We start from the raw sequence: 11,420 nt of genomic DNA, 5'->3' as shown, positions 1-11,420 counted from the left end.
GCTTATGATTAACAATTCAAGGGTAGTGTTTTTGCCTTAATGGACTGTTCCAACAAATAACACATTCATTTCTAAAATGTTGTCTCTAAAATTCTGTTTAAACCTATGAACCATTTCAAAGCATTTAAGATCCCTATAATAAAACAGATGGGTGAACTTTCACGAATTTAGTATGAATGGCTGCTTTAATCATTACAGTCAGTATCTGAATGATCCTGGGGGTCAGTATGACTAATCTTTCAGTCCGCAGGGCGAGTGAGTGCCAAACATTTCAACATGCAAGGACAAAAAGCTTCTACCTCTGCAATGTGGTGACCAGCACTTATCATTTGAAGACATAAACCAACAACAATAACTAATATTACAAATTTCATTCATAAAAAAGCATTTTTACTGGAAGGGGGTTTTAATCCTAAAAAGTTATGTATATTGTAAACATTCATCAAACACTGCAAAACGTATTGAAAACATGAAGCAAAGGTTAAACTTGAAAACATTATTTAAAATGCTGTGTGAGCGTTCAATACAATGATAACCATGGAAACATCAAACTCATTTAGTCCATAAAGCAATCTCAATGCACTTGAAGGTTCTCTGTAATTTATGGTAATTAAATGTGACAAAACATATCAATGAGTTTGACTTTGCAGAGGAGTAAACACATTTCACAGATATCGCAGAGATGGGAAACAAAGGATAAATATCTCTTTCTTGTATGCATCAGGGGCAAGTTTCTCATTTACCACTCTTAGTTGAGCTACATGCCTACAGAAATGTTTGAAACTTGAGTTCTACACATTTCAAGATATAAGTTCATTATCTTAAAACATTACTTGACCTGAACCCTTGCTTTAACTACAAAGGGGTTGTTCTCAAAGAATGAGTCATGCCATCTATTATGTAATACAAGACCTATCAACTTAGGCCCTTTATACAACAGCTCTGTTACACCTGTCACACTGGTGGTGGCAATATAACAAGTGCCACATTTAAAGCAGAGTAGTACCTCAGACAGTTCATATTGTGTTTTTACTCAGTTATTTAAACATGTCAGCCTTGCAGGGAAACTTGTCAATGCATTGGTTACCGTTTGGACTGTTACAACTCTTTTATATCAGGCTTCCTTAATAAGTCTTTAAAGACTCTTCAGCTGGTCCAAAACACTGCAGCTCAAGGACTGAATACAACAAGGAGAAGAGAGGACATCTACACTGGCTCTCCATAAAATACAATTTAAAGTCCTTCTTCTGACCTACAAAGCTTTTCATGGTCAGGCACCGTCATATCTAAAAGAGCTCAGAGTAACCTTTACCCATCTAGAACACTACACTTCCAGCATGTTGGCCTGATCATCGCTCCTAAAGTCTCTAAAAGTAGTGTAGGAGGTATAGCGCCTTCAGTTATCAGGCTCCTCTCCTTTGGAGTCATCTACCAGTCAGGGTCTGGCAGGCAGACACCCTCTCTGCTTTAAAGAGTAGTCTTTAAACTTTCCTTTTTGATAAATCTTATAGTTAGAGCTGGATCAGGCTTGGACCAGCTCTTAGTAATGCTGCTATAGGCTTAGACTGACACACTGGGATCCTGTCTTTCCCATTCTCTCTCTCCTCTCTCTGCCTATCTCTTCCTTTAACTCTTCCTGTCCCATTAAAGTTACTAACCATAGACCTTTCTGGAGTCCCTGAGCTCCCTTGTCTCGTAGGTTCCTCTGGATCTCTGTCATTCTTTCTTTCTTTCTTTCTTTCTTTCTTTCTTTCTTTCTTTCTTTCTTTCTTTCTTTCTTTCTTTCTTTCTTTCTTTCTTTCTTTCTTTCTAAAGTTATAGTTTGAGCTGGCTCAGGCTTGGACCAGTTCATAGTTATGCTGCTATAGGCTTAGCCTTATCCAGGAGAAGTGGCACACTGAGCCCCTGTCTTTCCCTTTTCTGTTCTCTGTCAGCTTGTCACTTACTTTAGATGTTAATGTCCCATCAAAGTTAGTAACCATACATCTTTCTGCATAGTATAATAAATAGTTTTACAACATTCACATCTACAATGTTGCATTTTAAGTGATTTCAATCCAGTCGTATGTGCTCATAGAGCTGAATTAAGGAATCAAATTTTTTAACAATGTGGTAGCTGACCATGAATGCACATCAAAGACAAAAAAAAATACAGGCTACATCTGGATAGTTATCTCCATGGACATAAAGATGTCTCATTATAGAGGCTAATAAAAAGCTGATGTATTGTCAGAAGATAGCTAATGGGTTAGAGGCTTACATTACAGCTTTTTTTTATTTGCCTTTATGGCCCCTCACACAGACTTTTGTACTGCAAGGACAATATCCCTCTACACACTCACACAAATAGCAACCAGAACACCATAAAACTGTGCATTGCCCCCTCAGATTCTGCATTCATATGCAGGTATCTGTCTAAAGGGTCTACTGCAAAGGACACTTATTTGAGTGGATGTCTGCTCTTTCATTACTCCCATTATCATACTTTATTTGGGTGTTAAGCTTTGGCTTGAACTGGTTGTTTGAAAAAGAAACATGTATTTCTGTGTAAGCACAGTCACAGCACATGGAAGCCTTAAGCTGCATGTACTTTTCATGTTATCCTTTCTGTGTGACTGCTTTCTTTCACAAGCACATGCCAGTGACTTCAGTGTTCAAAAAGTCCCCTAATATGAAAGTTAAATTTACATTTCCTTATTGTTTGTTGACACTACTCTTCGTCGGCGACAGTTGTCTTCAGAGTAGCGTTCTCCTCGATAGATCTCCAAGTAGGGATGCCACTTCTCAGAGGGTACACACAATGACTTCACACGCTGTGAAAATATGAACAAACAGTGAAAAAGACAAGCTGAAGGACCGCTCTTACTTATAGCAGAAATTCTCACCAATCTTTAAATGCCCATTCAAATCTTAAATGATATCAGATAATATGCACACCTGCCAGAGGCTTCCCTCTGCCCTCATCAGTTTGTATACGGCTACCAACGGGATCCACATGAGGATGAATATTACCATGCACCAACCAAGAGCCAAACCCCAGGCCGGATAGTGGATCTTTCCATAGGTGGGAGGCACAAAGGATATGATAGACCACAATAGGACCACCTATACAGAAAGTGTACTCATCAATGTTACATGTACTACAATTAATACAGGTGTACTGGTCCTTTATAACACGAGTCTCATGTACTGCATGCTTTAGCTGTGAAAACTAGCCTCCAAATCACTGCCTTCATCTCAAACCAAGTTTTAATCAAGAGGCAAGTCACAGAAATACAAACCCTTTAACCAGCATCATTTGCCCAACTCAGATATAGGAAACAAAAGTGCCTTGTAGTTGGAGTTAAAATTCAAAAATCATACTAAGACTGTAATTTAAAGGAAATTAATATGAGAGGTCAAACTCACCAAAATGATGCAGGGGCTGATGAAGAACCAACATGCTCTCCACCAAACCCAGAAGCAAAAGGTCTTTTTTCCAATCATCATCTCAATGTCTTGTATAAAAGTGTTCCCTCCTGTAATGCATGACAAAGAAAGTAAAAAAGGAGTTTGTCACATTGGCAAATTGATTCCCATAAAGTTTATTTACCCTAGAGCTGCAACAAACCACAAACACTACAGCCTTATTTGAAGTGGACTGATATTTTTTAAAACTACTGTGGGAAACTGGTGCCGATCTCAGGGACCCATGTGGACAAAGCAGTGCATCTCATCTTTTTGCTGATCATGTCCTGAAAATGCTGAGTAGTGTTTTCTGACAAAAAAAAAGCCGTTCCTCTGTATTTAACTCTCAGATTCACTCACAGTAAATCTTTTTTCCCTGGATAATGTGAACAAAGTCATCACTGGTGTGCCGTCTTGACCTGACACTGACTCATTGGCAGGCTTAAGAATGACTATTCAGAGGCAATCAATCTTATTATTGATGGTCTGTTTGCTTCTGTAATTTATCAGGATTACTCCAAGTGTATTTCACAAACCAATATGTCTCCTCTCCGTGACTCATTTTTGTGCAGATCCCTTCGACTCCCTATCAAATCCCCTGCTGAAAATAATCCCTCCTGTTAAAACAATCACTGCCCTTTAGCATGAAGCTCATTTCGGTAATAGAGATTTAGTGGATGCTAAACAGAGCTATAGAAACTAAGTAGTAAAATAACAGTATTTCATGATTTTCAGTGAATTGCCTGGTCCTTAACTGACACTGTTTATAGGAAATCATTGACATTAACTGTAAAACACTCATGTGTACAGAGGAATACAACATTGTTTCTCAACTTGTCTAGACTCAGGACCCACCACCGCCTCTTTAAAGACCATTGTTACCACAGTTTCTGAATTTTGTCAATTAATATTGAGTGACAACCGACTCTAAGGAGCATTACTGCCAGCCACTGTGTTAGAGTGTGAATAAACTACCCTGCAACTGCAATTGCACTGCATCATTTGCAGCTAGGACTTTTAGCCACTAGAAATGGTTTAGCAACCCACCAGCTGAGAAAGGATTTGAATTACCAAGACCTGACTATACAACACTATTGTGATTTTGAATATTTTACATTATACTGAGTACTACTGTAAAGTACACAGTGATTGATTACCTTACTTTAACAGCCTATTATGACAGCAACTGTTACTGCATCACTTTTTATTTGAAATTGAACAACAATGTCTCCAACCTTTGAGTGAATCTTCTGACTCAGCCCTGTTGATCTCATCAGAAACAAACTCAGCAGTTTTAACAGACTGATAAAAAACCTTCATAATTCAGTATATCAAAAAAAACATTGTTGATGTTTGGTGTCTGTATGTTGGTACAATATTGCCATGCCAAATAGACTGATACCTTCTGTATCCACTCTCCACCTCCAAGCCTTCAATGCATATTGAATTTGAATACAGCCTAGTGACTAATGAAGTTTAATTTATAAAGTATTAGTATGAGTTTGTTCACAGATCTATATAAATCATATTTACCATAAATGTAGAAGATGCCAATGACCTCAAAGAGAGCCAAAACAAGCAGCACCCAGCTGGCCACAAACTGGTCCATTAAAGTCACCCAGTATATTCCTGCCTGTACCAAACACATAGAAACACACACACACACAGAGAGAGAGAGAGAGAGAGAGAGAGAGAGAGAGAGAGAGAGAGAGAGAGAGAGAGAGAGAGAGAGAGAGAGAGAGAGAGAGAGAGAGAGAAACAGCAGGTTAGTGGGGCGATGGTAAAGGACAATAGTAACAGAGTCACTGCTGACAGAATAATGGTACCCTTGTGACTAATGGCAGGCCCAGCAGGTAGAGGATGGCGACTGCTGCTACTGTCACCACGGCTCTTTTGGGTTTGAAGAATTCAGGATAGGCATCACACAGGCAGGTGACAACCACCTCTGATGGAGAAAACAAAAGAGTGATGAGTATCCTTGGGTCATGGAGTGTGAAACTTTGATTTGCTTAAAACCAAGTGTTGAATTGAAGATCGAGTTGTTACCAACTGGTGAGACATGACCTTTGAACCACTCCTTGATGAAAGTCTTACCTAATTGTGCAAACTGGGAGTCCAGGCCAACAATGAAAAGCATGAAAAAGAACAGAATGGACCAGAAAGTGGAGACGGGGAGCTTAGCTAAAGCATCTGGATACACAATGAAGGCCAGACCAAATCCTGCACAAAGATGAAGAAACAACACATCAGAGAATGTATAACACTCTTTTTTATAAAAAGAAAGTACCAAAATTGTATGTCTGACCTTCCTTTACTACTTCTCCAATAGGCTTTCCATAGACCTTAGCCATATGACCCAAAATAGAGAAGATGGCAAAGCCTGCAAAAACACTGGTTCCTATGAGGAGAGAAAAATAACAAAGTCAGTCACATAGACTTTAAAACCAGAAATAATCTCAGGGGACTGAATGAAGCTACTCAACCACAAGAGGATGGCATTTTCTAAAAGGTGGCATCAAAACCATTACCTAGAGGTCTAATATCAAACCACAGTGAAAGAAACAGCCATGGATGTCTCTACAATGACTTGGCTGTTCCACAATACTGCTGTTCACCATGATGAGTGTTTTTTAACTAGCAGTAGTTGATTTCTTCAATAAATATTTGCATATTGACTTTAATATTCATTTCTAGCTAAATCAAACTGTTCAAGAAGCACAAATTAATTAATTCTGTCTTAAAAAATATTAAAACTCTTTTTTTCCTACCATGGTTTGTGAAGGTTACAATGATTGAATCCATGTACATGTTGTTGCGGAAGTTGCTGTAGGAAGCAAGAGTTAAAACTCCACTCGTAGCAATAGACAAGGAAAAGAAAGTCTGAGTTGCTGCATCCTTCCAGACCTAAAATACACAGAATGTTTGAGTTACAACCAGCAGTCTATAGTTTTTTCTGTGAAAAGACATTGTGATGTTCTTACCTGTCCCTCAGTCAGTTTAGTCCAATTGGATTTAGAGCCAATGAAGAACTGTATCCCATCTCCAGCTCCCTCCAATGACACACCTCTGATCAGCAGGATCAGAATCACCACATAAGGAAATGTAGCTGTGAAATACACAACCTGGAGAGAGAATATATATATAAATCTGTACTATGTTGTCCCTACTCTAGCAGCCATGCTTTAACTTACAGGAGGGAGAAGTTAGACTTGTGATAAGGTGTAACTCTCTTACTTTTCCTGAGGACTTGATGCCTTTAATAAGTACTGTAGCAAGAATTGCGGAGCTCAGCAGCAGACAGAGGGCTAAGTGCCAAACTATTGGTCCTGTTTCATCAAGACCGCTTGATCTCTGCAGAGCCACACGGCTGAAGAGAAGAGAGATATAAATGTAGAGCACAACAGTAAAACACATTTTTGGGGCAGTTTTTTCACGAGTGGGTTTCTTACTCCCAGTACTGCTCACTTGGGCTCTGCACTGGAACCCTGATCATGTTGGAAGAAGGACATGTGCTGTTTTCTTGAGTCCAGTTTGACACCAGAACGCCACTTACATTACAGTACACTGAAGAGAGAGGAGAGAGCTCTCATGAATAGCTATTTGAAGTTATTTGTCAATGTAATGGATGCACACAAATATAAAACCCCATATTTACATTACATGGGCCTTTGCCTGATACATATGAAATAGACAAAATCGCCTTTCTTAAATTATTCTGGAGATTCTCCAGTCCTCAGTTACAGATAAACATCAACTCAACAGCAGCCTCCATCATATGTGTTTACAAGAAGAACAGAAAAAGTACCTAAAGGTGCGCTGCTGCAATTTTTGTCAGACCAACTGGAGCATTTGGACCAGGGCAGAGGAGACTGGAAAGAGGCGAACATGTAGTACAGGCTGTAGGCCACGATGACATTATAATATATTGAAACCAATATGTTCACCATAACCATGGAAAAGCCAACACCTGCAGAAGATAACACATTATGAAGGCACTTTCAGAACATTATATGGCATTAGAAAATGTTAAGTACAAAATATGTCTGACCCAAACTGAGATCTCAAACACAAATCTGCTTTTTTCTCTGGTTTTATATCTGCTGCGTCAGCGATTTTACTGGCAATCATTAGTATGACACATTTAGGTGTTAAGCATGAAAACCTTAAAAAGTTTTCTGCACTGGTTTACCCTGCAGGATTGGCACTGCCCTCCACACATTGATCGGACCTTGGCTGCAAAATTGACCAATGGCGCTTTCCAGGAAGAAAAGAGGAATTCCACATAACACCAACATCAGGAAATAAGGGAAGAGAAAGGCACCTGCTCACAGAGATAATATAAAATTTTAATGATGTCAACAAATAACTACATCTTGGTTATCATCTTTAATGCTAAATACCTACCCCCTCCATTTTTAAAAGCTATATATGGAAATCTCCAGATATTTCCAAGGCCAATAGCAAAGCCTATCATCGAGAGCATATACTCTGTCTTATTGGTCCAGTTTCCACGGTCTGGATTCTCATCACCATCCTCAGTTTGACAGTCCTGCAACAACAGAATGTTTTTATTTATTGGATGTTATTTCTGGCTTACAGTAATTAGAACCACGCCCCCTCAGGAAGTGGATGTGCCTCGGCTCTCCGGCACTTTGATCTAATGTTTACATGTTGGCTGAATATACACGGCTGCTCAGAGATCACGTTACTTCAACCATCTGAATCTGATCCAGAATCTGATCCTGACGGAGAGGCGCCTGCAGCAGGAACTTTCTGAAGGATTGGTCACAGATTTTGTGTTTCTTGTTGTTTTATTTATCAGTATGTAGACGTGTGTCTTGGTACACAGCTATGAACATGTAGCTATGTGGCTATGCTAACTAGCGCTAGCACTTATCCATGATAAATAAAAATCACCCACTAGATCTTCAAATATGCAGGCCTGGGGAGTAAAACCGACCTCTACCAGAAAGGCAGCAGGACCTTTCTGAAGGATTGGTCACAGATTTTGTGTTTCTTGTTGTTTTATTTGTCAGTATGTCGACGTGTGTCTTGGTACACAGCTACAGCTACGACATGTAGCTATGTGGCTATGCTAATTAGCGCTAGCACTTTTCCATGACAAATAAAAATCATCCACTAGATCTTCAAATCTGCAGACGTGGGGAGTAAAACCGACCTTTGTGTTTATTAAGACAGCCTACAACTAGCATGCCTCCTTCCTAAGCTCCTTGTTAGCACACGTGTGCAGGGAATGAAAAACAGAGAAGTTCAGTTGTATTTTATACAGTCTATGGGCTGAACAAGCTCCGAGCTCTGACTCCGTGACAGACCGGATATTGTTGTTCCGTAACAAAAACACGGAAGTCTGAAACGGCTCGTTTCAGCACACATTTACAGAAAGGTGTAGAAATCAGAAGAGGGGCAGAATGGATTCTTTTCATTCTCGGGGGGTTCGTAGACATGCCAGGGACACATATTTCAGGTAGAGAACCATTAAAAAGTCCATTTTGCATGATATGTCACCTTTAAATGTTTTTATTATTATTAAACACAAATGTAGCACGTATTACAAGCCAGCTTGTGGAGTGACAGAAACCCAATAAAAAGGTATTCATAACATTATTGTATTTTTTCCTTTTAAGAACATTTCTACTGGAAGCGATATTGCAAGGTACACTATTGCTCTTATAATGACTTATTGAATAACAGGCGGCCTGACGTCACCATCATGCCTGTCATAATGTTGAACAAAGGCAGGGTTTAGTGAAGTGAGTCAATATTTTAACAGGTGGATTCAGTCCCTGAGAGTAAAAATTTAAACACTTGACCCTTCACATAGACATCTAAAGAAGCTCATCTGTGCATAAATTAGGGAAGAATGCCCCATAAAACATTACAGCTTTTTAAACTATAGAAAAGCCTAGCCCAGCAGCCAGCGTTGAACTGTAAGCAGTATGTTTTCTATGTGGTTAAAAGTCTTTTCAAACAACTACAGAGCTGTATGTAATGTTGATTCTATTTACACCCTGACAGGCATGCTAGCTTAGCCCTCGTAGCTTGTACCGGAAGAATGTTATAGATGAAGTCATAAGACAAAGAGATGACAAGCATTAGTATGTTATAAAGGGCAAACTAACTGTCAAGTCAGCAGGCAGCACATACTGATTTTGTGTAATAGGTAATACGTTGGTATGTGGTTACAAACACAACGGTTGTCCTGACTGATTGGGGGCCGCAGTAGCTCAGTCCATAGGGACTTGGCTTGGGAACCGAAGGGTCGCCGGTTCGAGTCCCAGCATGGACGAAGCTTGGCAAGTGGACTGGTGGCTGGTGCCTGGGCACTATCGAGGTGCCCTTGAGCAAGGCACCGAATCCCCAACTGCTCTGGGTCTGCTGGTTGACGGCAGTATCCTCACTCTGACATCTCTCCCTAAGCATGTTCACTGCACAAATGCCTGCTGACTTGACAGTTAGTTTGCCCTTTATAACATACTAATGCTTGTCATCTCTGTGTCTTATGACTTCATCTATAACATTCTTCCGGTACAAGCTACGAGGGCTAAGCTAGCATGCCTGTCAGGGTGTAAATAGAATCAACATTACGCCTGTTATTCAATAAGTCATTATAAGAGCAATAGTGTACCTTGCAATATCGCTTCCAGTAGAAATGTTCTTAAAAGGAAAAAATACAATAATGTTATGAATACCTTTTTATTGGGTTTCTGTCACTCCACAAGCTGGCTTGTAATACGTGCTACATTTGTGTATAATAATAATAAAAACATTTAAAGGTGACATATCATGCAAAATGGACTTTTTAATGGTTCTCTACCTGAAATATGTGTCCCTGGCATGTCTACGAACCCCCCGAGAATGAAAAGAATCCATTCTGCACTGCACTGTGCATTTGTATGTATATACCAAAAAAACTGTATGTGTAGCAAGTCCCAAAAAAATAGCATGAGTGAAAAAATTGAATTTGATCAATTGAGCTGGCACCTCAGAATTACACAGACAACCAAATTATCAGTCAACATACTCTTTATGACTACGAGCAAGACTGGTGAAGAAGGCCAGTTCAGTCCTGGACCCTGTGGAGGTGGTGGCTGACAGGAGAATTATTTCCAATCTGTCGTCTCTGATGGACTTTGTTTTTAATTTATATATTCTTGTTGAAATTCTTGTACTCTTATCTTATCTTATCTTATCTTATCTTACAGGATAAATGGAAACATTTTGAAAAATGTACATCGTATAAAGTAGCTGGTCTGCTAATTTAAGACACAAAGTAGAATGGAAAAATGGAAAATGAATGGGTTGCTTGGAAACAGTTGACCTGAAGTCAAGTTAGAGTACTTTGTTGGAAAATCAAATGAATGAAAAAGAAAATAATCACCTGAGATGTCTTTATTATTTGTTATTCTTTTTTTGACTCACATATGCTGCTTAACATATGCTGATGTGGTACTGAATATCAGCATGCTGTAAATACCTGTGGCACTGACTTCACCATACAGCCTCATGCCTTTGGCATACTAAAGCCATGCTTATATTTGGTACAACAGCAATATCTCTTGTTTTATTGTTTGATTAAAAAAAACAGGAATTTGTTTTTGTTTTTAGCATTTTAAAAGTTAATACTCCACATACATCATTAATTTAATTGACTGACAAATGTCTACAATCCTACCTGATCAGTAAGAATAGCAGGGTCCCTTGCTGGATCCCTGGCAAGGTTCAAGCCATATTTCCCCATGTTGTTTCATCTGCTTCTGGTGATCTGTTGAGGAAACTTCTAATTGCTTGAAGTAGTCGTATGAAGTCAGACCCACCAAACTAAATTCCTTAGGATGAGTTCTTATATATGAGTTCTTGTACCAGCACTACATACAAATTCTCAGCTGATGATCTCAGGACGATGGCCGACAGAGATGCACTGTCTGAGCTTCACTAATCCATACAGAGACACT

The 11,420-nt window shown here is 39.3% G+C and overlaps 1 protein-coding gene across 1 annotated transcript; it reads right to left on the bottom strand.

Moving 5' to 3' along the window:
• Nucleotides 1-2,038: 2,038 nt before the first annotated feature.
• LOC117814507 (sodium- and chloride-dependent neutral and basic amino acid transporter B(0+)-like) lies at nucleotides 2,039-11,206 on the bottom strand. Its single transcript, XM_034685885.1, has 16 exons — nucleotides 11,141-11,206; nucleotides 7,852-7,996; nucleotides 7,637-7,768; nucleotides 7,253-7,414; nucleotides 7,081-7,119; nucleotides 6,897-7,011; nucleotides 6,682-6,814; nucleotides 6,429-6,569; nucleotides 6,216-6,351; nucleotides 5,753-5,845; nucleotides 5,542-5,667; nucleotides 5,274-5,392; nucleotides 4,981-5,080; nucleotides 3,409-3,518; nucleotides 2,938-3,105; nucleotides 2,039-2,813 (listed from the first exon to the last, which is right to left on the bottom strand). Exons 1-16 carry the CDS (start codon nucleotides 11,204-11,206, stop codon nucleotides 2,685-2,687), a joined length of 1,914 nt encoding a protein of 637 aa, XP_034541776.1. The 3' UTR covers nucleotides 2,039-2,684.
• Nucleotides 11,207-11,420: the final 214 nt, after the last annotated feature.

The sequence above is a fragment of the Notolabrus celidotus genome, chromosome 1 (assembly GCF_009762535.1).
Source record: "Notolabrus celidotus isolate fNotCel1 chromosome 1, fNotCel1.pri, whole genome shotgun sequence".
Classification (NCBI taxonomy): Eukaryota; Metazoa; Chordata; class Actinopteri; order Labriformes; family Labridae; genus Notolabrus; species Notolabrus celidotus.
The sequence above is the reverse complement of the archived record's forward strand: the minus strand, read 5'-3'. Positions and strand labels throughout refer to the sequence as shown.